At 39.4% G+C, this 27,543-nt stretch overlaps 1 protein-coding gene and 1 pseudogene across 6 annotated transcripts in view; both read right to left on the bottom strand.

The window, feature by feature from the left end:
* G3BP2 (G3BP stress granule assembly factor 2) overlaps positions 1-27,543 on the bottom strand; it is a 76,852-nt gene that overhangs the window by 15,009 nt on the left and 34,300 nt on the right. For 2 of the 6 annotated variants that reach the window (XM_035004791.1, XM_035004787.1), the window contains exons 2-3: positions 3,156-3,274; positions 659-740 (exon numbers count right to left, since the gene is read on the bottom strand). In XM_035004791.1, coding sequence (XP_034860682.1) covers positions 659-740; positions 3,156-3,250 — 177 coding nt within the window. In that variant the 5' untranslated portion in view covers positions 3,251-3,274. Of the gene's footprint in view, positions 1-658; positions 741-3,155; positions 3,275-19,326; positions 19,436-19,520; positions 19,725-27,543 lie in introns of those variants that run through there. The other 4 variants (XM_035004790.1, XM_035004786.1, XM_035004788.1 and 1 more) reach the window with 4 other exon arrangements.
* On the bottom strand, positions 10,632-12,284 carry LOC118010443 (annotated as a pseudogene).

Below are 27,543 nucleotides of genomic sequence, written 5' to 3'. Positions count from 1 at the left end.
CCACCATGATATGCATTACTGCCAGGTTGATGTTCCTAAGCCACCATTTTCAACATGTCACAGCTCAGTACAAGAGATCACTATGGCTATCTCATATTAAGCAATAATACGGGCTTTATATAGCTCTCTCCCAGTATTCTGTATTAAGTTTTTAATCATTCATACAAAGGGTGTTGACTACTCCTTGACCTCACAGCTGATTTTACTTTACTCGGTTTGTTGGTGCCATTTCTTCTGCTTTTAATTTCCTCTTGTACACTAAGGCCAAATTCTGTAATTCAGCATCTAACTAAAGCCCCATATCCTATATAATGTCATAAAGTACATATACTTCTGTGCACTCCTATAACATAAGGTTTAGCCCATGTTTGTATAAACTTAATATATTGTTCTCAACTGTTTCATGTATAAAATACATCAAGGATAGATAATTTCCTAATTTCCTATCTTCTTTGTATCCAATCCAGTGTAGCACCCTTATAAATGGTATTTGTAAGAACTGAAAGCTCACTTAACAACTACTGTAACATAAATTTCTAGTTACAAGTAATGATCACATTCAGGAAGAAACCCATTCGCACAAAAAGGCTATTTTCAACTATCTTAACACAAAAAAAAAGGGAAAAAAATCTAAAATGTGTATGAAATTGATACTTACATTTTGGCCATAAACAGCTTCCTGGGGCTTTCCACTAGCATCTACTCCACCATGAACATAGGAAGAATTCCTGCCATAAAACCTATAAAGTCAATGATATTTGATTAACATTCAATTGTCAAGAAAAGCCTAAGAGGCAGGAGAGTTCTGGTATAAAACAGACCTAGCTTGCATATCTGGCTTTGTCACTCAATAGCTGTATAATTCTGATGAAGTTACTTATGGTCCTTAAGTTCAGTTTCCTTGGTTATCAAACACAATTAACAGTAACTACTCCACAGGGCTGTTGTAAGGATTAAATGAGTAACGACAGGATTCAGGCCTGGCACACTAAAAATACACTCAATTTACTTGCAATTCTCATCTAATTCCTATCATATCTATTTTTTGAAGTGGAAGAATGAGATATTCAAAATACATTCTAAATACTGATGCTGGGGTAACTGACCCAGTTTTTCCCTTTAGATACAAAACTCAGTTATCTAGATTTGTTTGGGAATCAGTTGCTGTTTAACATTCTACTCAAAGTTCCAAATGATTACTAATTCCAAAAGCTTAGATTAAAGCAGTTTAGTTAGATTTACAATCATTGAAATAATTCAGAGACCAAATAAGAAAATCTACATTACTTCAGTATCTGATATCTCCTTAATATTTTATACTGCTCTTAAGTACATGATTAATTAGTATTTCTCTGGCATTACCTAAAGCAATTAGAATTAATATCTTTCTAAATTAAGGTTATCAAACATGCAAAATTAATATTTTCATAAACAGAACTCAGCTCCTATTGTTAATGAAACATTTAAGACTTCATCTATGCCAAGCAATGTCTCTCAGTGCATTACATATATTAATTTATTTACCCCTCCTCTAACAACCCCATGAAATAAGCACTATTATATAAATGAGCAAACTGAGGTTCAGAAGAAATTAACTCTCCTAAGGCCACACACTAATCAAGTGGGGTAGCTAAGACATAAACCCAGACAGTCTAGTTCCATAGTCCATGTTTTTAACTACTACCTGTATTGTTAAGTTTACACTATTTTCTCGCATGTACCACTGGCAAACATGTAAACTTCTACCATTTTTCTGGAGGACAACCTGGCTGTTAAGTGTAGGAAAAGCCTTAGAAAAAATTACAACTTTAACAATTCTGCTTCTAGGAACTTAAGAAAATAACTAGAAAAGTGCACAAAGATGCACGTATAAGGATACTGATCACAGTTTGTTAACAAGTGAAAAATTACAAACTGATTTTCATTAATAGGTAAATTGGTTATATTAGCTAAGTATAAAACAGAAGTTTATGGGGGTTTTTCTGGAAATGATGGTGGATAGCCTTATTGTCACTATAAAAAAAAAAAACAACCCACAAAAACATGCTAATACCTACATTAAAAAAGACTAAATTTCAGACAAGGAAAGGCCCTATTAATTCCATTCTCCCCTCCCCACCCCAAACTCCTTTACATACACTGTCAGCAAGAATATCTTTTATTTCTCTAATTAGAAAAATGTACAGGTATTCACTTTTTTTTTTTGAGGAGGGGTATTTGTTATAGAAAAATGTCTTATGGAATAATACAAGACATATTGCAAAATCTAACTTTAGAATGCCCCGCATACTTATAAAGAGGACCTAGCTAAAAGAAAATAAGTCCTTTTAACAGCTTTTCCCATATGAAGTGGCAATGATTTATCCCTTAACTCACGTGGCTGGTGTGTTCTACAACAAAAACTTGCAAAACCTAATCCTTATAAAAGGATCATTTATCTTTCACCTGCTAAAATACACAGGAAGAACAAAAATTATAAATACCACTCACAATACAAATCAATTTCATTTCAACCTCTGGAAAAAATAAGCTAACAGATGTCCAACTCCTGCCAAAATAGTAAACAAGGCTACTACTGCTGTTTTACCAAGAAATACTATTTTGCAGATCAATCAGAAGAAATTTTCACAAGTATAATCACTTAAATGATTCATTTTCTAACACTGCTATAAGGAACTTAAAAAAAAGTCAACTAATGACTATGATTTCAAAGTGCAGACTAGAACCCATTAGTTGGTCAAGCCCAAGCTTTATTTAAATGAAATACAAAATACTGAAGGATATAATTGTGTACACAGATATGAATGTGTTATATAATGGGATATAATGTGAAGACTTTTTTTTTTTACTGTGGATTTCTTTCTTTCTTTCTTTCTTTTTTTTAAAGTAAAACAGGACTTGAACTCACAGCCCTGTGATCAAGGCCTGAGCTGAGATCAAGAGCCAGACACTTAACTGACTGAGCCACCCAGGCACCCCTGTGGATCTCATTTTTTTAAAAACTTGAAAAAATGATTTTAGCCATTAGACAATTAAAATATTGGTTATGGTTTGCAAAGAAACAACCAGAACACGAAGAAAGACAAAATACTATGTAGTCCTATTCAAGAAAACAAAACTAAATAAAAAGACTAAATAATCCATTTAGAATTTACCTGTGTAAATATTCTGGAGCTTTATTCAGCAAAGTATAATATTGCCTCACAAACTCCCGCCCTACAAGCAGCGGACTGGGCTTCTCCATAACCATTTCTTTGCTGCACAATGTCAAATGCTAAGGGAGCAAACACAAGAACAATTAACTATTAAAAAGTCATCTTTGTAAACTTCCAGGAAGTAAATTTTCTTAGCCATACAAAAAGGAATAAAGAAAATTAATACATTTATTGAAAACCAATTAACAACAACAAAATAATAAATTCTCAACTACTGGTAACTTCCAACACCTGCAGTTCCTCGTCGTCTCTGTTCCTCGTTGCCTCCCCACCCTCCCCCACACAGTTCTTCTTCTTATTCCCCAGAAAGTAGCGTGCTGCCTCACAGTATGAACACCATAACCAAGTCTTTTCCATTCACAGTACCTCTTTCCTCTGGGGACTATAATCTAGGTCCGTGGATTCCAATGGTTGATTTTTTGAAAACTAGGCAGAAAGCACAAGTCAGGACCAGAAGATTAGACTTATTATGGGAAAGTACTGACTAGTATCTTCTTTGTATTCGCTCTCCTTAGAATTATTTCACTGCTTCAAAATGATAATTACCATTAAAAACCGGCAATAACCTGAGTACTCAGAGAATAGTATTTTTTTACATTTGGTATATGTAAAAAAATTCTTTCCATTAATTAAGTAATAAGCATCTAACTACATTGCTAGGTGCTCTTTAATAAAGGGGACAGCCCAGTGGGTGAACAAGATTAAGACTTTACCCTCAAGAAGCTTATAATCTGGTGGAATTTAAGAAACAAAACAAACAAGCAAAAGGAAAAAAAAATAAGAGACAAATCAAGAAACAGACCCTTAACTCCAGAGAACAAACTGATCGTTACCAGGGGGGAGGTAGGTGGGGGGGTGACTTAAATAGGTGATCAATATGATGTATGGAAGTGCTGAATCAGTATGCTGTACACCTGAAACTAATATAATACTGTATATTTTAATTCCAATTACTATTTAAATATATTCAACTGGAATTAAAATAAAAACTTAAAAGTTTATAATCTGTCATGGATTATAAACAAGCACATAGGAAACAGAAGGGGTTAGGCACTATAATAAAGTACTGCTAAGCTGAAATCTCAAAGATAAATCAAGAAAAACAAATACACAGGGCAGGGGGAGGGGTCTATGCTGACAGGGAGGGGGATTAAAAATGAGAAAAATAAATACAAAATACAAATAGAAACACAATCATTTAAAGTAAATGACTTATATATGGTTATAGCCCCCATCAGTCAAAATTATAACATTAGGAATTGGAGAACAGGGAGAAAAAAAAGAGGAAGTTAAATATTAATTGTTTAAATATATATTTATAATCAAATGCCCTTTCCTATTACACTTTAAAGTACTGAAAAAAGGGCACCTGGGTGGCTCAGTCATTAAGCATCTGCCTTCGGCTCAGGTCATGATCCCAGGGTCCTGGGATCCAGCCCCACATCGGGCTCCCTGCTCGGCGGGAAGCCTGTTTCTCCCTCTCCCACTCCCCCTGCTTGTGTTCCCTCTCTCACTGTGTCTCTGTCAAATAAATAAAATCTTTTAAATAAATAAAGTACTAAAAAAAAAAAAAACCCCACAGCATCTGTATTTATTGGGCAAACGGAGATACAGTTTAAATTCCTGCTTAACAAATGAATCTCAATGTAGGTTTCTTTCTTTTTTGGTGGGGGGGGGGAATGGCAGGGGGGAGAAGAGAGAGAATCCTAAACAGGCTCCACGCCCAGTGCAGAGGACAAAGGGCTCAATCTCACAACTCTGAGATCATAACCTGGGCCAAAACCTAGAGTCACACTTAACCGACTGAGTCACCCAGGTGCCCCTAGGTTTCCTTTAAACAAAAAACTTTAGGGCGCCTGGGTGGCTCAGTTGGTTAAGTGACTGCCTTCGGCTCAGGTCATGATCCTGGAGTCCCAGGATCAAGTCCCGCATCGGGCTCCCTGCTCACCAGGGAGTCTGCTTCTCCCTCTGACCCTCCCCCCCCCCATGTGCTTTCTCTCTCTCATTCTCTCTCAAATAAATAAATAAAATCTTAAAAAAAAAAAAATTTATAGCGAAAGATAACCTGCCATAATCATTACAATTATGACAGTATTTTTAAATAAAAATCAGGAGGGGCACCTGGGTGGCTCAGCTGATCGTCTGACTTCAGCTGAGGTTATGATCTCAGGGTCCCGGAATCGAGTGGGGCTCCACACTCAGCGGGGAGTCCGCTTGTCCCTCTCCCTCTGCCCCCACCCCCACTCGTGCTCTCTCTCTCTCTCATATAAATAAATAAAATCTTTTTAAATAAATAAACCATGGCAGAGCCTACAGTCAAGACTAGCTCTATACAACCCGAGTGACTCCCAATTCAACTTTTACATAAGGCTCTATTAGGTTTTCTCTCCTTTTACAACTGTCCTGAAACAGTATACAAAACCCACAAATCTGTTTAAAATTTTCAATAACGCCTCACCTGCTTTCAAAAATGGTTAATTCACTACTTCCAGTGGCAGGGTCTGGGGATGAGGCAGTGGAAAGAAGCCTTTGAAGCAGTTCAAGGAGATGGAAGAGGAAGATAAAGTTTTCCAACAGAAACAAAAAGACAAGAAGCTGGAGGAGCTAAAGTGAAGGTTATAGGGAAGGGTCCCCGGGCCACAGGTAGAATTGAGAAATCTGGCAAAAAGTAAGCAGTTACTTGTGTCTCCATTAGGAGATGGTAACCCTTACTTACACTGCTGTTTAAAACACCTGGATTCTCTGCCATTAACATCTGCTGCTACCTATAGCTAGAATGAGTGTGTCTAGGAGCCTGTTGTACATTCAAGAATAAACTTCGGGAAAGAAAAAAAAAAAGAAAAAAAACCCCAAACAGTGGGACTCATCTTCTCTTTACTCCCTCTTACTCAGCCATTGCTGCCTTAACTGTAAGGTCAGAGTAAACCCAGACTAGAATCCTGCCAGTCTGCTCTTCAGTCTTTGTTCTACCTTGAATTCAATACCACCTACAATTATACCAACTCTTTAAAAAAAAAAAAAAAAAAAAAAGAAAGAAAAATTTAATTCACAAAGTAGAGTCAGATAGTGTCATTTCAGGTGTCATTAGTTTCCCCCCAAACTTAAAAACTTCCAATAAGGACTAACAAATCCTAATGCATAAATGAATTCTCATTTGCTATTTATTTTTTATTTTTTAAAGATTTTACTTATTTATTTGACAGAGAGAGACAGTGAGAGAGGGAACACAAGACTGAGAAAGGGAGAAGCAGGCTTACCACTGAGCAGGGAGCCCAACGCGATGCGATCCCAGGACCCCGGGATCATGACCTGAGTCGAAGGCAGACGCTTAACGACTGAGCCACCCAGGTGCCCCCCATTTGCTACATTTAAAGTAACAAAGCGGGCGCCTGGGTGGCTCAGTCGTTGGGCATCTGCCTTTGGCTCGGGTCATGATCTCAGGGTCCTGGGATCAAGCCCTACATCGGGCTCCCTGCTCCACGGGAAGCCTGCTTCTCCCTCTCCCCTCCCCCTGCTTGTGTCTCTCTCTGTCAAATAAATAAAATCTTTAAAAAAATAAGTAAATAAATAAAATAAAGTAACAAAGCTAAGCAACATAGTATTTTTATTTTGAATGATGGGGAAGTGTGAAGAACAGTAGACTTATCTAATAAAATTTTATAAAATAACTAAAATGTGAAAATTAATACATACTTAAATACTGTAACTGATGCTAAAATAATACTAAGATGTGGGAAGATGCTCACTTATCCTCTAAATAAAATAGCTATGTACAAAATAGTTTTGTTCAAATGATGAATAATAGAAATACTATTTGGGACTGTTTATGGATTTGGAGATTCCCATGTTTTTCTTCTTTCTCTTCCATATTTCCTACAATGACACTCTTGTCATTTATCCCAAATCTTTCATCACATTTATAAAGGATATATTTACCTACCATTTTTGTCACATACATATAACAGTAAAGTTAAAAAAAAGTACTGAATACATATATCAATATCAAAGAAAGGTCAAAATATACTAAAGAGTTATTGTAACAAAGTTTGAGAGGCTTTCAAATGCCCGCCATCTATATATACAATCACGAAAGTATGGTGGTCACATCATCAATACAGATCAGATAGACAGGCAAGGTAAACACACAGTGAAGGCAACTTTCAAGAGATTATTATTCAATAAATTGAATTATTCAGGGGAGGTAACTTGAAAAGTGAACCTCAAATGGTGGATGAGGTAAGGCAATGCTAATCTGTTAAAAGCCTAAACAAAGAGCTATACAGAGGCTAGGCAGAGTCCATCTTTAGCTGTAGGGAGGCTTCCCTCCACAGGGAATGATAAAACAAAAAGAAGTTACCTATAGAATGGTGCTACAATTTATACTTAAATATAACTTACAAAGCAGTTACTTCTTCACTATTAACTCTGATTTAAAGTGAGTCAGAATTTAGTGGGCTAGGGGCACCTGGGTGCGCAGATAGTTAAGCATCTGCTTGGGCTCAGGTCATGATCTGTGTCCTGGGATTGAGCCCCCAGAGTTGGTCCTGTCTTAGTGGGTAATCTGCTTCTCCCCTCCCTTTGCCCCACCCTCTGCTCATGTTCTCTCTGCCTGTCTCAAATGAATAAATTAAAAAAATCTTTAAAAAAAAAGAATTTAGTGGGCTAAAATATAATTGGTGGAAATTAACCATATCAACCAGAAGATAAAGATATTAGGGACAAAAGGGAAAAAAGTAACCTCACTGACTTACCTATTTTTTAATGACACACTAATTTATTTGTTCTACACAAACAACTGACATCTTGCCCATCTTCCCATTTTCTCCCCTACAGCAGGAAAATTAACAGTGCAATACACAAGGAATGCATCAAAGAAGCATTAGAATTTAATTATAAATGAACCACCAACAGGTAGTTTGGGTAGCTGTAGGAAGTTAAGACTTGGAAAATTGAGTAATACACAGTTTGCATTTATAATTCACACACAACCAATGTATACAAAAATCTGGTCAAGAGGAAAAACAAAAGAGACAAATTACACCTTCAGAATAAATGTGATTACAAGAACAATTATGCTGTTTTTATTATTCACAGCGAAGTACCCAACTCTTAGGTAAGCAATTTCTGGGATTTGGATCCTTCCATTTCTTTTTTTAATTCCTTTTTTTCTTTTTTTAAGATTTTATTTATTTGAGAGAGAGAACACGAGAGGAGGGAGAGGCAGAGGGAAAAGCAGGCTCCCTGCTCAGCAGGGAGCCAGACACCGGCTCCATTCCTGGGACTCCAATCCCAGGACTCTGGGATCACGACCTGAGCAGAAAGGCAGACGCCTAACTGAGCCACCCAGGCACCCCTAAAAAAAATTTTTTTTTTTTTGAGAGAGTGAGAGAGAGCACAAGGGGGGGGGGGGGCAGAGGGAGACGCAGGCTCCCAGCTGAGCAAGGAGTCCAAAGCCCGATGTGGGGCTCGATCCCAGGATTCTGGGATCATGACCTGAGCTGAGGGCAGACGCATAACCGACTGAGTCACCCAGGTGCCCCCCCATTTCTTTTTCAAAAATTATTTTAAAAAACCACACAGAACATGGGACAAAGATTTTAACTAAGACCATGAAAAAGTTATGACCTTTTTGGATCTTAATTTTCTAATTTACAAATTGAGATGTGATCTCTGGTCAAACCTACAAGACTATAGATTCAACAAAGCCAAGATTAAAGGATACTTATGTACAAAAAGAATCTTCAGTTGGTTGTTAGCTCTAGCACCTTCAAAGATATGAACAATCGGGGTGCCTGGGTGGCTCAGTTGGTTAAGCGACTGCCTTCGGCTCAGGTCATGATCCTGGAGTCCCGCATCGGGCTCCCTGCTCTGCAGGGAGTCTGCTCCTCCCTCTGACCCTCCCCCCTCTCATGTGCTCTCTGTCTCTCTCATTCTCTGTCTCAAATAAATAAATTAAAAAAAAAAAAGATATGAACAATCATCTAACGTTTTCTTAATTAAGGTAAAATTACATGTATTAAACCCCACTTTTCCCATGAACACTTGAAAATGTGGAGATTTCTGTCACACTGGGATGCATACTGTAAAATTTATTTTCCTTATTAATTAAAAACAATTGGTCCTTTTAATTCATCCAGATACCAACATGATTATATCTAGTTTCCCTCACTATTGAGAGCCTCAACTACTTCAGAAATCTTATCCCACTTAAAATCCCCACATATTGTATATCTTCATCAATAAATATCCTTTTATTCATTCTTGTTTCTTAAAATGATTCCTCTCCATTTGCCTAGACTAATTCCTGAAATATAGCTACTCCAGCTCTCATGGGATATTGCTATCAATTGCCACTATCTTTTCTGAATTCCTTAATATCATTGAGAGGGAAGTGGAGGAGAAAAAGGAAAGTAACACATATACACAAGAAAGAAAAGAAAGTCACACTGGGCTTCATCCTACAATATACTTCGATTTCTTCAATTTCAAAATACTTAAAAAAAAAAAAAAGTTATCAACCAAAGGAATTTTTGGTTCCTTCCTTGAATAAAACTTCAGGTTTTAGTTAAGTACTTAGGTTTTTTGCTTACTTTCTGGTTAAAAGTAAGTTTGGTGAATCACTAACTAGTACAATGGAGCTGCCCACAAAGCATACAATCTCAGGCTACAACATAAATGTAATGTCTAAAATGAGCTGACAATTCTACTCTGTAAAAGTTAAATACTGATTGAACAGTAAATGGAAATTACAGGAAGGTAGATTTAGGTTCAACATAATACAAGATTAACCAGAATAGAGCTATTTCATAAATAGCCAGTCACTGTATTTATTTCAGAGACTGACAACAATTTAGCAGGAATATAGTAAAATAATCTATGTCTAACAACATTAGATTAGGTTGTCCCAACATTAGGATTCTAAAAGTCTATTAAACAAGAACTAAGACCTTTGATTCCTACTCCAATACTCATTCCATACCTTCCTATCCCTAATGACTGAAATCCTATGCTTTTTTTGGGAACAGATATTGTACCCCTGAAAATCTTTCCTGATTCTTCTATAAACTATTATCTTTCCTCTGAATTCTCGAAGTACTTTGAGTTTTTATCATGGAACTTTATTAATCATATTGTTCCCTAAATTACTAACTGCATTAGTCTTCCTCAACTCTCCTCTCAAATATCATCTGAGCTCTCCCTTAAATATAATTCTCTGGAAAGTCACAATGTTTTTTTTAATTGATGGCACTACTTTATTTCCATCTTAAAAGACCAACTGCAGGGCGCCTGGGTGGCTCAGCTGGTTAAGCAACTGCCTTGGCTCAGGTCATGTTCCCAGGGTCCTGGGCCCTGGGATCGAGCCCCACCATCTGGCTCCTTGCTCAGCAGGGAGCCTGCTTCTCTGCCTGCTTGTGCTCTCTGTCAAATAAATAAAAAAATAAAATTCTTAAAAAAAAAAAAAAAGGCCAACTGCAACCAAATGAAGTGAACATAACCTCTAGATTTTATTGTCTTCCTAATATAACAAAGTATGAAGCTTAGAACTGGATCACTTGGCCCTTTCTCTTATCTCCTCCCCGTTCAAAATGCTTGCATCTCTTAATAGCCATCATTCTCTTATATCTGCAATCGGGCTCAACACATTCAAGCCCTCAGCACACTCTTCTTTGTAGTTTTAGCCTTTTTACAGAAAATCTTAGTCTGCCCACCACAGCCACGCTGCTTCCTGTCATAATGCTGCTTTCCCTGGGCATAAAGAGAATCTTTGCCTTTCTTGTACTGTGTAACTTTGTGGAGTTGGTGCTTGCCACACGTCTTGCAGAAAGTCCGGCGGGTTTTAGGAACGTTCACGTTTGTCAGAGCACTATCAGCACAGAAAGTTGCAGAGTCACAATTCTTAAAAATCCAATGACCTCTGCTCAGTCTTCCACTTGTCTGCACTAGCATTGTTGATAACCTCCTCCTAATGCTTCTAGGTTTCTACGGATAAGGCAACTTCCCTTCTCATCAAAATGCAGAAGTTCTCAAAGTTCTGTCTTCTAACCTGGCAATTTCAGAGTCTAATGGCTTTAGCTCTCATATCTACCTAAATGTAAATCTAGTCTCTACCATGAACTCAATTTTTACATTTTAACCCCATGCTGAATAACCACACATGCCCTCATAGGTTACCAATATATGCATCCCTCAAAATGTTTTCCTTATTTCTGTTAATGATGCCACCATCCTCCTGGCTAGAATGCTCAGTCCTAAGTGACTTTCCTTCTTTAAGCTTCAAACTGAAATCCTGCCGACTCAAAAGTCTCTCGGAATTTGTCCCATTCTTTCCACTCCCACTGAATTTACACTCTACATCTTCCTCAAATCTTCCAAGCTTCTTTATCATGTGCAGCATACATTAAATACAGTAAAATCCAAACACCTGAATTTAATTTGAAGTATAAGGCACTCCATAGAAATCCAGTCTGACATTCATGGTCCTGACAAACTTTGCAAATTTATCTCCCATTATACTTTTCACCTCTGTAACAAATTCTGTGTTCGAAGAACACTATGCCACTCACCATCATTCTCTGAACCTGCAATTTTCATTCTTTAGGTGACTGTCTTATTTCATTCAACCTAAGATGGGTGAATAAGTGGGAAAACACAAATTCTTCCAACACTTAATGAATGTCTACTATATATGTATCAAAAACTATGCAAGGAAAAACAATGGTGAACATGAAGGACTTGATCTGCTGCTCCACTGACTAAAGTCCAGTGGGAAACAAAATTCCTAAACACAATTATGTTAGAAATCCTACAGCCCTATCACAAAGAATATACCATTTGAAAACTGGAACAGGCATAGAAATTAGACATGCAGAAAATGAGAAGTTAGTATCTCAAGCTAAAGCTAAAAGAGAAAATTTTAGGGGATGTCCATCTCCTCAAAACCTCATGCCACCAAATTCTTCCCCTATTCACTCTTCAAAAACCTGCTCAAGATCTCATTCCAGGGGCACCTGGGTGGCTCAGTCGTTAAGCGTCTGCCTTCAGCTCAGGTCATGATTCCAGGGTCCTGGGATCCAGCCCCGCATCAGGCTCCCTGCTTGGCAGGAGGCCTGCTTCTCCCTCTCCCACTCTCCCTGCTTGTGTTCCCTCTCTGTCTCTCTGTCAAATAAATAAAATCTTAAAAAAAAAAAAAGATCTCATTCCAATTCTACCTCTGGCTTTCCTATCTAGGGTCCATCAGGCAGGATTAACCATTTCTTCCTCTTAGTATCATAGATCTCTTTATTAGTGTACTTAATCCTAATAATACATGTACATGAGCACAGGCACATCCCTCTCCTATTGGGAAGACCTCTACGCTAATGCTAAGCATAAGCCTGGCAGCGTTATGCTTCCTGCAAGGTGCTCAAGAGACATAATCTTTGCAGCATCCACCACTGCTGTGCATATAACAGGATTAAAAAATCTGTTGAATGATTCTGATACTAAAACCCTAAGAGAAGCAACAACTAAAATACAAAGATATTTCAACAGTTAATAAATAAAACTATGGAAGAATGTTAATGAATAGCTTAAACACATTAAGCACACAATTTCAAGATATCTTTAAAGTCAATCACTGGCGCGCCTGGGTGGCTCGGATAGTTACACGTCTGCCTTCGGCTCAGGTCATGATCTCCGGGTCCTGGGATCAAGCCCCACATTGGGCTCCCAGCTCAGCTGGGAGTCTGCTTCTCCCTCTCCCCTGCTTGTGCTCTCACTCTCTCAAATGAATAAATAAAATCTTAAAAAGTCAATCATCTACACTCCTGTGCTTATTTATATGTAAATGTATATTCGTACACAGTCATCTACAAGAATACGTACTACTCCTGTAATATGAAGTTAGAGAGTTTTGAGGTTAAAGGCCCAAACAAATCAAATATAGCAGTTTTGGCACAAATAATTTTAAGAACTTTTAGAACCTTTTTTTTTTTTTTTTTTAAAGATTTTATTTATTTATTTGAGAGGGAGAGAATGAGATACAGAGAGCATGAGAGGGAGGAGGGTCAGAGGGAGAAGCAGGCTTCCCGCTGAGCAGGGAGCCCGATGCGGGACTCGATCCCGGGACTCCAGGATCATGACCTGAGCCGAAGGCAGTCGCTTAACCAACTGAGCCACCCAGGCGCCCCAGAACTTTTAGAACTTTAAAATCAGAACTTAAAGCTCTAATTTTAGAACTTTAGGAAATTTTAGAAATTCCACCCCCCAAATTAGCATTACAACAGACCCACACAATATAGTCAATTTCTTTTCAAAGGTACCAAGGTAATTTTATCTTTCCAACAAAATGATTTGGGGACAACCTGACATCCACACATTAAAAACAAAAGGAAGTCTGACTCATACTTGGGACCCATGTACAAAAATTACGTTGAAATGGACCACAGACATAAATGTAAAACCTAAAATTCTAGGCTTCTAGAAGAAAACTTTCGTAAACTTATGTTAAGATTTTAATAAGACACAAAAAAATTTTTAAAAAAACCCTACAAATTGGACCTCCATCAAAATGTAAAACCCTTCACTTAAAGTCACCATTTAGAAAATGAAGACAAGCCACAGTCTGAAAAAAGGATCTGTAGAATAATATATGATAAAGGACTTGTATTCAGGGGGAAAAAAAAAAAAAACTCTAATAAGTTAAAAAAAAAAAAGCATTACTGAAAGCTAAAGAAGTTGGTATTACATGATTCTACTGATAGGGCATTCTGTAAAATGCAAAACTATAGGGTTAAAACAGATCAGAGGCTGGAGGCAGAAATGAATATAAAGGAATAGGAGAGAACTTGATCGTGGTGGTGGTTTCATGACTGTATGTCTGTCTAAAGTCATTAAACTGCGCATAAAGAGTGGGCTCTACTGTTGGTAAATTATTCCTCAAATTTTAAATTTAGCAATACAATTATGCTTCATTATGTCAATCATTTCATGAACATTTATGGAGAATCCCTTAACGCAACGTAAGGGTAACCATGGTACCCTGAAATTGAGAATATCCAGTTCAAAAAAGGGCAATTTATTCAATGTCGACACCTTTCACCTATAAAATTAACAAAAATGAAAATTATTGGTAATATCCAGTACTGCTGAATGTGGGGAAATGGGCTCTTCCACAGTGATGGTGAAAATATAAACTGTTACAACCTTCTGAAGATGTAGTTTGGCAGTTTTAATAAAATTAATTAAAATTGAATGCATATAACCAGTAATTCCACTTCTAAGACACATTACAAAGAAATACACATACAACTGCACAGAGATGAATATTCAAAGTTGTTCATTGCTACAAAAGAAAATCAAGCAGTCTAAATGTCCATCAACAGGAAAATGGAAAGCTATAAAATACCAAATTATTCACGCATTTAAAATAGGGAGAAATAAGATTAAAGTTATAAATGTGGACAAGAACTGCTGTCCACAAAAGTAATAATCAAATTGTAAAATAATTTACAAAGCCCATCTTTGGAAAAAAGCATGATTAAAAAACATACACACACACTTATGGGTGGGGGGTGCGGGGGGGGATACAAGCTATATACCAATTCTTAACACCACCGGTAAGACATTAAATCCTATTTTAAAATTTTCATTTAATTTCTGATAACCTAACAGATACATGTTACTGGTTAGAAAACATAGCTCTAGGGGTATCTGGCTGGCTCAGTCGGTAGAGCAAGCAACTCTTAATCTGGGAGTTGTGAGTGTGAGCCCACACAGGTGTAGAGATTACTAAAAGAAATTAAACTTAAAAAAGAAAAGAAAACATGTCTCTAGAATAAAGGCCAAGAGTGAGAATTCATTCACCACTACTACTAAAACAAGCAATCCCTGACATTATGCCTATATTAATGACAATTCATGGTTAAAGTTTAAGTGTGCTTAAATATTACCAACTAATTGAAGATAGGATTGAGGAGGCTGAGATGGGGAAAACAGACTAATACCATGCTGGAATTAAAATTGAGCAGTTACATACAGAATGAGTAATAAAGAAAAACTTACTGGAAAAAAAAAAGAAAAAAAACCTTACTGCCTAGGATCCTAAGGTGCACTCTCCAAGGCTTCCAAAAGCTGATTTAAAAAACATTTGATACGCTCACTTGATATAATACTACTTTTTGGTAACCTGATATTAACGGTCTTAGAAACAAAAATATAATAAATCGAACGCTGACTATAATATAAAGCACCAATTCATATAATCATTAAAATACTGTCAAAGACAGTAAAACCATCGAAGAAAATACTGCACACTGTATAAAATTTACAAATAAAGTATGATTTCAATAATGTAAAGGCTATGCATGCACTTGGGCAAGAAAATGTAATTAATTTTTTAGATCTACTCTAGCAAAATAGTTTTCAGAGCAGATTACAATAGAAAAGACATGGTAATACAAGCAAAAAAATGTATTCCATCAGTTCTCTTTAATCTCAGGGATCTCTGAAATGGCATCTCCATTCTCATTAAAGGAACTTCTCCATACAGTGATAAAATGGCTAGATCTACATAAATCATAAAATCTATTACTGTTAACTTCAAACACCTGGCTGCAACCACAATATATAAGCCTCGAAATGCACAGTCAAAAATTCACTCTGAGGAGCCTGGAGTGTCCTGACCACCATTTATAAAGAGGGATAACTGCAGCATCTTTGGTCAAGTATGGGGGGGGGGGGGGGGGCGCACGCAGGAAACGGGACTAGACTTCTAATCACTGCAAACTACTGACATGAAATTTCATGTCACATTTGGATGGCCATTTCAATGCTTGGAAAAAACAGCCAAAATGAAAATTGCTAAGAAGCTTAGACACTATGTCATCTTATTAAAAAAAAAAAAAAATCAGGAAACCAAAAGAAAATTACAAAATTTTTTCAATCTACAAAAATATTGTTTCAGCACTGTAAAGTTACATGTACTGTATCTTGATTTCTATAAAAAGAGTAAGATCTCTAGTAACAGGATGCAGTTCTTTACAAGAAAGAAACCATGTTACCAAAGGCTATGTCTATGCTAGGACACAGCTTATCTCTCGCATTGTATACTTAACTCCTTTTCCCCTCTAGAGCCCCTTACTCAGAGCTGGGGTCACACCAGTCAGGCCCAGGCCCTTTCTCACTGAGCCATGGACTATTCCCAATCTCAACACCTAACCACATATTAAAACTGGACTTTCTGAAACTCCAGACGTCTTTACCAATCCAAACAGCAAAGAATCTTTTTAAGATCTTTTTATTTTTAAGTAATCCCTACACCCAACATGGGACTGGAATTCACAACTGTGAGATCAGGAGTACCATGTTCTACCGACTGAGGCAGCCAGTCGCCCCCAACAATGAATAGCTCATTTAAGTACCAGTGGTAGAAATAAATAAAAGCCTTTTCTTTTCTCAGACCCCAAAGTGAAGGAGGCAAATTTTGAAGTTCAGAAACTCTTAAAATTGACCAAGCATTAGGAAAAGGACAGCTGTGTCATGAAAATAAAAGTATATATTTATGTTAACCTTTAAAGTTTAACAAGTAACCTACAGGTTCCTTTATCTCCTTGAAATAGACAGGATATTTAACTTCATTTAGAGAAAAGGAAACTGATGGTTAGAGAGCCTAAGGAAAGCAGTTTACAAGGTCCCTCAGTTATAGTTAGGAGAGAGGATTTGAAATCAGGTCTCCTGTCTCTAGTGATATTTTCATTACACCTGGTTAAGAACAACTACTTTAGAAGAACAGGTATAGACACAAGAACATAAAAATCTTTTGAAGTCCAACTGCTAGCTTATTTGATACTGTTGGGAGGAGCGAAAAAAGAGATGGCAGTAACATAATACAAAAAAAAAAATCCAAGAGTCATCCCAAAATATCTACAATGATGTACCAAAATAAGGTAAACTATCTAGAATTTAAAAGATATGAATAAACAGGATATGAATAGCCGTCAAGAAACTGATTCTATTGCTTCTGAAGCCAGTCCAGAGTTCTGGGTTAAGAACCAATTTGTCCTAGCAGCTCTTAAACAAGCACCTATCAATGTAGAGTAACTAAGTCATGTTTGTCAAATTCTACTGAAATTAAATTCAGAAGCAACCCTTAAGTTTGTACCTATCAAACCCAGCCTTGAAAAGGGGTCATTCTCCACTTCTGTATCAATTCAGCGTAAAATGTGGAAGTCTTAAAGTAACCTAAGAATTAATGTTCAATCCTGATAATGGGTAATCAATAGCAGTAATTTTGCAGGATATGAAAGCTGGTAAGAATCTAAACACACCATTAGTATTTACAGATTTTCAGCAACTGATATAGAATTTTTTATTTTTGATCTCTCATAAGTAAAATATGGATAGAGTATTTCCTGCTACCAACAGTACCAATATTACTGAAACTCAAGAATCAAACTACTAGGAGCACTGCATCAAAAACTAATGATGTAATTAATGTATGGTGATTAACATAACATAAAAAAAAGAACTAAAAAGAAACTACTAATAAACACTAAATTAGAATATCAAATTATTTAAAGACTTTTTTCCAGTGGGGGGGGGGAGACTTTTTTCCTTCTCCTTTCTTTTACTTCTGATCCCCACAAATATTTTGGTTCTCTACTCAGACTTGTTCACCACTAATATTTCAACCCCAAATATTTAAAAAACCTGAACCATAACTCTTAATAAGCAATCCATTGGAGGTCCTTATCCTCCCAATTCCTTGATAGCCTTTCAGAATTAAACAGCCTCTAGAGACTAAATCATAACACAGGAATACACAGGACTAATTCCCCAAATTTAAGAAAACAGGAAGGTAGTATCACCAAGAAACTACACATAATCCAGTTCTAAGAAGTTCAAACTAATCATACCGTGTATCTTTTAAAACCAGGAATTTTGGACATCAAAAGGACCACTGGATACTAACAGGGCCAAGTGTTTACTCAGAAACTTTGTTCACATGCCTAAGGCTATATTAACTGCCAAATATGGAGCTAGACAAGGAATTCCCATCTTCTTTCCCTCTAACATACAGGGCTGCCTAACTGCAGTTGAGGGTTCACGGATCCAGGTACCGGCAATCCTAACATTTAGAGGACTAGCACAGTGTGTGGAGCCTTGAACCTAAAAACCGTATTTTAACCCAAGTTGAAATCTTAACTTAGGGGGAGCGGGGTCAACTTTGCTATCATTGCAGGTTTGGTGCACGAGTTTTGTTGTTTTTTAAAGCAAAGGCACCTACCCTCAAAAAAAAAATCTGTTAAGAAATTAGGTGTGCCTTGGGGGGAAAAATTCATCTATGCGGAAAACTGTAAATGCAAATCTATATTCACTCCAAATCGGCACAGAGCCATCTTAAGAAATCTGCTTTTAAAGACGCAGATAAAATTCGATCAGATTCGGCTAACAAAAATCAACACAATCTAGGGAAGCTTATATTCTTCCCGTTGACTATTCTTCCCGCACCCCCCCCCCCCAAAAGTGGGGGAATAGGAAGAAACCCATTTCCCAAAGCACTGAAACATCTTTTCTATTCCTGGGTCAATATAGGATTGTCTGCGTAAAAAGAGCAAGAAAAGGTGTACGTTATATACAGCCCGGGTTTCTGAACACGTTAGGGATAAACCCGAAGGGGGGTCAAAGACCGAGGAACACTAGGTGCTGGGTAAGCAAAGCGGCGGCTGCCTTCAAACCCGGATTCTGTTTCGATGCACAGAAATGGTGCCCGGAGGCCGCTACTTTCGCATCTGCGTCGCTTCTGCCTCCGCCGACACAGCCTCTTTTCCCCTCCCCCACGGGCGGGGCGGCGACGGCCTCCCGGCTCCCTTAGAACCGGGGAATAAGAGACGCAAACCCCTCGGAGACAAGGCTGGTGGGCTCCCCACCCTAAAACATCCTCTCCAGAAAGCCTACTCCTCCACGTCTCGTATTGGCCTCCACCAGCGCGCCTCTGGGAGCTGCTGCGTCCCTGTTCCCAGCTCGCCACCCCACCTCCAACAAATCCGGGCCCCACCTGTGCCCTCCGGGCCCTCCATCCGCACGACGCGCGCCGGTCACCTCCCTTCCCACGCGGTCTCCCACCCCTCACCTGAGAAGAAAGGTTTGGCTTCTTTCACGCACACACGGCAGCGCAGGCAGCCGGCAAGAACAATGTCTCTCTCTACCGCGACACCTCCGACACTACGGCTCACGCACAGGACGGTTGCCTCGAGCCGCGGCGCGCGAAGGGAATGTCCCCTTCCGACCACCACACCGACCTCCCTTCTCGGCCCCCGTACACACCTCCAACCAACAGCGGCGGCGGGTACGTCGCGCGGAGGTCAACAGGAGAGTCGCCGAGGACCGGCTGCAGCGGATTCTTCTCGCTCGCCGCCCCCTCCCTCCGACAAACCTCAAGCCTCGGAAGCCGGAGAGCCGCGAGCTCGTTTCCTTACAACCACCTCTTCCCGGGCGCCAGGCGCTGCGGCGAGCGACAAGGAACACGGACGTCCCGCCCCCTTTGCCACCGCCCCCTCTTATTGTTTTACCCCTGCCGAAAGGGCTGGGGAACCCCCCAGCACGGCTTCAGCCAATCACGCATCTCCTTCGCGAGCTGGACCCAACCTTCTCGTTTCTCTGCGGAGCACGCGCAGAACGCCGCCGCGCTCACGTACTCCCGCGCCCAGAAAGCCGGGGAACCGGAACCGGCCTCAAGCCGCGGCGAGAGTCCGCTGATTTGACGTCACAAGGAGGCTGCTTTTTTTACTGCTCTACGGCTCTGGCCTCGCCGCCCTTCGAGATTGCGCCCGAACAGGAACCGGTTGGCCGCAGCGCTGTCTTTTGCGGCGTCTTTTGGAGAGCGATATTTCTGGTCCCTTTTGATTATTAATGTTGAAAGGGAAGGAATTTTCTCTTTGAACTAGGTGTCTGCAGGTTGCTGCTCTAGACCATAAAATGCAGCCGGTGGTTTCAGCTGTTTGCACCCCAAACTCAACCTATATTGTTTATTAACCCATCCTAGGAAACGGAGGTATTAAACTCCACCGAGAAGGTCAAATTCACCCTAACCGTTAAAAGCAATATATGTTACGGAATCTACTAGGTGCTAGGCCCTGGGATGTAGAAAAATATGATGTGGCCTGCAAAGAGAGGGAAAGAATCTCTTTGTGTGCCTGTTGTGTATTTAGGTGTTGCTAAATACACACTAAGCGTTTTACATACTAAGGCCGCTAAAAGGCTGAAATCCCAGGAGATATCAGGATTACAGCCCTGTCCTAGATCTAGGCCCAGACTTGGCCCCAGGGCATAGCTGGGAAAACACTAGACACTGACTCTCGTGACCTTGATTCATGGAAAAAGCCAAATCTTAACAGTCAAGGAAGCCACTTTGCACCTTAGTTCTGGCAATGTCTCTCAAAAGGATATCAAGACAGCAGAGGCATTTTTGGAAGGAAGGGCTGAGAAGATGATGAAAGAAATGAAAGGGCAATTAGAAAAGGAAAGAACATATTTATTATATGCCCATGTACCAAACATAATGTGGGAATAGACATTTCATCAGTTTTAAGAGAAATTTTAAGGTATTTTCCACATGTGAAACCCGAGGTTTACAGAGGCACTGGCAACATCTGAACCTTCAAAAACTACACTGTTTTTACCTTAGTTTGCTTAATCATTTTGTTACATGAAAAATATTTGAGAAGACCATAACTTTTATGAAATGAACTTTGACGTTTTTTTTCCTTTGAAGCATAACATATTACATGAAGATTGCCCTTTAAATCTAACTCTTCAAATTACTTTATGTAATTGTTTAAGCATAACAATAACCCTATAGAGTTGTTACTATTTTATGCCCATTTTACAAATGAGGAAGCTGAAGTTTAGAGAGATCAAATAACTTGCCAAGCTCAGACAGCTACTGTTGGGTGAAGCTAGGAATTAAACACTAGCAGTCTGCGATCACACTCCATGCCCTTAGAACCACAAGTTGTAGAATACTCTCACTGTATTAATTGTCAGGATTTACCTCCTCTACTACTGATTGACATTTTGATTATTTCCAGTTTGGGGTTCTTATTCACAACCACTGTTATTCTTCCCGAAATGGATCCTAGTGCATAGATACAAAAGTTTCTCTAGAGCAATGGTTCTCAGATCTTAACGTACATCAGAATCACCTGGAGTGCTTGTTAAAACACAGATTGCCAAGCCCCACTCCCAGGGTTTCTGATTCATCAAGTCTGGGTTGAGGCCTGAGAATTTACGTTTCTAACAAGTTCCCAGGTGATGAATCTATCGCTCCTCTCCTAACCACACTTTAAAAACCACTGACTGGGGCGCCTGGCTGGCTCAGTCAGTGAAGCATACAACTCTTGATGTCGGGGTTGTCAGTTCAAGCCCCACGTTGGGTGTAGAGATTACTTAAAAATCTTAAAAAAAAAAAAAAAAACGGGCACCTGGGTGGCTCAGTCGTTAAGCGGCTGCTTTCGGCTCAGGTCATGGTCCCAGGGTCCTGGGATCGAGCCCCCATCAGGCTCCCTGCTCCGCGGGAAGCCTGCTTCTCCCTCTCCCACTGCCCCTGCTTGTGTCCCCTCTCTGGCTGTCTTTCTCTCTGTCAAATAAATAAAATCTTTAAAAAAAAAAAAGAGTCGGACACTTAACCAACTGAGCCAACCAGGTAGCTCTATCCATACTCTTATATAAAATAATATACTAGTTACTTCATTCAATACTTTCCAACTGAACTGAATGCCACCATAGGTCTTCTCTGAGCACTGAATCAAGAGGAAACCCTTCACTCTCCACCTCTCACCCTGTTCTATTTCTGTTCCTAGCACTTCTCACTGCCTGACATGTATCATTTGGTGGGTTTTTAAAAATTGTTGGCCTCCCCAATAAACTCTAGTTTCATAAGGGTTCAAATTTAGTCTGTTTTGTTCATAGATGTATCTCTGCCACAAAGGAGACATTCAAAAATAATTAATGAATAAACGTGTGTGTATGTGTGAGATATATATATATATATAAAGATAGATGGAGAGAAATGGGGTCATAATTAAACAGTGTTTTGCAGGATACTACTTTTTTCTTTTTCTTTTTTTTTTTTTTAAGATTTTATTTATTTATTTGACAGAGAGAGACACAGTGAGGGCAGAATCACAAGCAGGGGGAGAGGGAGAGGGAGAAACAGGCGCCCCGCGGAGCAGGGAGGCCGATGTGGGGCTCGATCCCAGGACCCTGGGACCATGACCTGAGCCAAAGGCAGACGCTTAATGACTGAGCCACCCAGGCGCCCCTACTTTTTTCTTAACAATATAATTTGGGCATCCTTTTATGTTAGTACATAGGTCTGCTTAATGTTTTTTTTCCCAATGGTTACATAGATGAGGAATAACTTTTTAAGCTTAGAGGCAGGAGAATCAATTATAAAGAAAATTATAAGGATATAACCAAAATAAATATAAGCTATGTACTTGTACACTGCTGTCATAAATTTGAGTCAAAGGACTAATAAAATTTGATAAGAAATCAATATGAAAACCTAATCAAGGGGCACCTGGGTAGCTCAGTTGGTTAAACATCTGCCTTTGGCTCAAGTCATGATCCGGGAGTCCGTGGATTGAGCCCTGCATCAGGCTCCTTGCTCAGCAAGGCATCTGCTTCTCCCTCTCCCTCTGCTCCTCCCCAGCTCGTGCTCTCTCACTTGCTCCCTCTCTCAAATAAATAAATAAAATCTTAAAAAAAAAAACAACCTTGGGGTGCCTGGGTGGCTCAGTTGGTTGAGCGACTGCCTTCGGCTCAGGTCATGATCCTGGAGTTCCGGGATGGAGTCCTGCATCGGGCTCCCTGCTTGGCGGGGAACCTGCTTCTCCCTCTGACCCTCCCCCCTCTCATGTGCTCGCTCTCTCTCATTCTCTCTCTCTCAAATACATTAAAAAAAAAAAAAACCTAATCAGAAAACATGCAAAGGAAGTCCAATTCATAGAAAAAAGTGCATAGCATTAAACACATATGAAGAGCTGTCAAAATGAAACAAGGGCAAACCATAAATAAATGTAAATATTTGTAAATGAAAACATCCAATATTCAAAACCAAGCCCCTTTGTACATTTCTGTTGGAAGTAAATGTTAATTAATCCTTTAAAAAAAGTAATTTGGCAAGATATATCAAAAACTTTGAAATGTTTGCACTTTTTAAGCCAATAACTCCACTTCTAGGTATATAGCCCTCTTAGGATATGCACCAATAAGTTTGCTATGGGGATGCCTGGCTGGCTCAGTTGGTGGAGCATGTGACTCTTCATCTCAGGGTTGTGAGTTCAAGCCCCACATTGGATATAGAGATTAGTTAAAAATAAAATCTTAAAAAAAAAAATAAGTTCATTGTGATGTTATTTATTTATCACCATTTAAAAACTGGAGGCAGGGGTGCCTGGGTGGCTCAGTCGTTAAGTGTCTGCCTTCGGCTCAGGTCATGATCCCAGGGTCCTGGGATCGAGCCCCACATCGGGCTCCCTGCTCAGCCGGGAAGCCTGTTTCTCCCTCTCCCACTCCTCCTGCTTGTGTTCCTGCTCTCGCTGTCTCTCTCTGTCAAATAAATAAAATATTTTTAAAAAATTAAAAAACAAAAAAAACAAAACTGGAGGCATCTTAAAAATAAAAAAATAAATTAAAAAAATTAAAACTGGAGGCATCTTAAATATCCAAAAATCATAGTCTGTAGTCTAGAAAACAAGAATGGAAGTGACTAATGAGTAGAAATTTCCAGTCTCTATCACAGTTTAACATGTCTGGCAAGAGTAAACTACTCTAAATGTTTTATTTTTTATATCTTTATATTAAAGATTTTATTTATTTTTTTGTCAGAGAGAGGGATAGAGAACAAGCAGGGGCTGCAGCAGGCAGAGAGAGAGAGGGAGAAGCAGATTCCCTGCTGAGCAGGGAACCCAACGTGGGACTGGATCCCAGGACCCAGAGATCATGACCTGAGCTGAAAGCAGGTTCTTAACCGACTGAGCCACCCAGGCACCCCAACCTAACCGGATCTTAAAACGCATTATCACCATTTTGCTGAGGAAGTAGGTATGTAAGAGATGACTTTTCATGCATGTTTCAAGGCGCCCGTAGGACTCCAAAATATGAAGACTAGGCACTGGGGGTCAAATCCAAATCCTGAAAGGATACTTGTTTTTCTTGCAAAGTATCTTTACTCATCACAATTTTAGCATTCCAACACTTACATGACATTTAACCTTTTGAGACAGGCATAACAAATGTCTTGGGCTAGCAACCAATTCAGTTAGTAAGGATTAGGATGCCAGCAGCATAGTCTGGGCTTTGGGGCCAGGCTGCCTGGATTTCCATCCTAGCTTCACTTCAACACTTGTTAGGTATATTACCTAGGTATTTTACTTCAGGTAGGATGCTTAACTTTTCTGTGCTTCAGAGTTTCTCATCTGTAAAATGGGAACAATAATATTTATCTTATTAGAGTACTGTGAAGATTAGATGTAAAACATCTACAACCATGTCTGGCCCATGGGTAAATGCTCAATAAACATAAGCACTGAATGTTTGGTGCTTTAAAAAGCATAGGCACCGGGGCGCCTGGGTGGCTCAGTTGGTTAAGCGACTGCCTTCGGCTCAGGTCATGATCCTGGAGTCCCGGGATCGAGTCTCGCATCAGGCTCCCTGCTCAGCGGGGAGTCTGCTTCTCCCTCTGACCCTCCTCCCTCTCCTGCTCTCTGTCTCTCATTCTCTCCCTCTCTCAAATAAATAAATAAAATCTTTAAAAAATAAAAAATAAAATAAATAAAAAATAAAAAGCATAGGCACCAATTGCTTTCAACTGATTCCTTCTTCCATGAATGCTCATTGATTTGCTTGGAAGTAAAACTTACATTTGTATAGCATTTCACAGTTTTCAAAACACTTTCAAACACAATTCATTTCAGTTTTACAAGCAATTCACCAAGTAGGCAAGCTGCGCAAGGCTAAAAGTGGCCAATTTAGAAAGAGACCCCAGAATCTCCCGGGGTTCCTGCCACTATACCACATTCCACTCTTAAATGATGAACCTCCGCAGCCTTGGAGCAAGGCTTCCTGATGGAAAACAAGTTACTTGGGAATTTCAGGGCTCTCTTGGTGCAGCTGGCTCCTTTGCAAAGCTTTCTGATGCAAAGAGAAACCCGCTCCCAGGAGTAGGATGAATCCATTCCTTTTAGAACAGAATAGAAGAAAGGCTATTATAGCCTGAAGAAAGAATCAAATGTTAATTTTCCCTGAAATCTTTCCATCCATTATCCTTGTAAGCCTGGGACAGGTTAGGGTCTAAAGAAATGTTCTTCTCCATTTGATCATTGTGTCAAAATACGTCACCCATCCAGAAAGGTGCGTAAAACATTTGAGTGACCTACCCATTTGCTAAGTATAAAATGTAACAATATGACTGCCTGCAGTAGGTGGTAGGTGTTAGCTACCTAACTGGTTTTGATCATACTATTAAAGTCTTCAAGCAGAGGAGATTCTTTTTTTTTTTTTTTTAAGATTTTATTTATTTATTTGAGACAGAGAGAATGAGAGACAGAGAGCATGAGAGGGAGGAGGGTCAGAGGGAGAAGCAGACTCCCTGCCGAGCAGGGAGCCCGATGCGGGACTCCAGGATCATGACCTGAGCCGAAGGCAGTCGCTTAACCAACTGAGCCACCCAGGCGCCCAAGCAGGGAAGATTCTAAATGCTACCAGCTTGGGAGAAAAAAGGCTGCAGACTTGAAGGAGGTCACTTCGTCAGAATTTAGAGATGAGAATCTCATCAAAAATCACCCCAAAGTTGATTTCAGTCGGAAGAGCGTGTGACTGTTGATCTCTAGGTGGTGAGTTCGAGCCTCACGTTGGGTGTAGAGATTCCAAAATAAATAAATAAATAAACTTAAAAAAAAAAAATCAACCCAAAGAATTAGGTTACAGGATTACAAAAGTAACCCATCTGATTAATGGTTTGTAAATTCTAACAGATTCTATCCAATGCTCATGAAGTTATGATGACAGCTAAAATCACCTCGGGCTGAGTGATCTAAAAGATACAGTAATCCTGGGAAGTACAACTAAACATAATGTAAATAAAGGAAGAGTCATCTGCCCTGAGTTGCCTGAAGTCCAAAAAGTGATGACTTTGGAAGGAGGCAAAATTTCACCAGTATTTATCTTGCACTGTCCAGGGTAGATTATATTTGGCAGACACGAATATTCTAGTCATTACTGGGTTACACGGTGTGTTTACTTTTTCAAGCCTTATAGTCTGGATATGAGATGCCTTGAGGTCATCCAGTTCTCCCCTCTTAATGCTCACCAAGCACTCTGACCCAGAGGAGGGGCCCTGCTCAGCAGATAATCTATTCATTGAAAAGGCATATCCCCCTTTGTGAAATAGTATTCTGGTGGGTTATTAATCAGTCTCTAATGGATTAACTCTGTCAACCAGTGTACCTGAGCCAGATTTCCTTGTTGTGGGAGAGGAGGGAAGCTGAGGGGCAATCCTCCACTTAAATATAGGAGTGGGGGAAAAAAGGGATGAAATCCCATTTTCTTCACTAACTAGTTTTTGTTGTTTGTTTGTTTGTTTAAGTAATCTCTCCATCCAATGTGGGGCTCGAACTCACCACCTGGAGATCAAGAGTTACATGCTCTTCGATCAAGCCACAGAAGCACCCCTTCACTAATCGGTGTTTTGATACTGGTCAGGTTAGTTCACTTTTTCGACCTTTAGTTTCTTCAGGGATAAACAGCCAGCGTTAGGTTTGTTGGCAGGATTAATCATAGTGTTTAGCACAGTTTCTACCATAGATGGTATATAGGTCTGATTCCTATTATAAAACTGAGGCAGACCTTCAATATTGGGGGACCTCAGCACGGCAGGGTCATAAAATCATAAACAGACATTAGCCTAGGTCTACCCTCTATCCCTCCACTCTCCATTCTCCTCTTGGGTCAAATATGTGATTTGGTAGTACAGAGAGACCATTCCATGAGTCTTTGTCTTAAAAAGACAGTCAAATTCAGGAGCAGGAAAAGCATACAGTACCTTTAAAAGCAAATTTATTTTCACCAAGTCTCTTTTAGCAACCAGGCTATAAAACTGTTCCAGGTAGTGGGGCACCTGGCTGGCTCACTCGGTGGAGCATGGGACTCTTGATCTCAGGGTTATTAAATTCAAGCCCACACACTGGGTGTAGAGATTATTTAAAAAAAAAATAAAATCAGAAAGAAAGGAAGGAAGGAAGGAAGGAAGGAAGGAAGGAAGGAAGGAAGGAAGGAAGGAAGGAAG

Source organism: Mirounga leonina, unplaced genomic scaffold (genome assembly GCF_011800145.1).
Source record: "Mirounga leonina isolate KUSES-001 unplaced genomic scaffold, KU_Mleo_1.0 Mir_129, whole genome shotgun sequence".
Lineage (NCBI taxonomy): Eukaryota > Metazoa > Chordata > Mammalia > Carnivora > Phocidae > Mirounga > Mirounga leonina.
The sequence above is the reverse complement of the archived record's forward strand: the minus strand, read 5'-3'. Positions and strand labels throughout refer to the sequence as shown.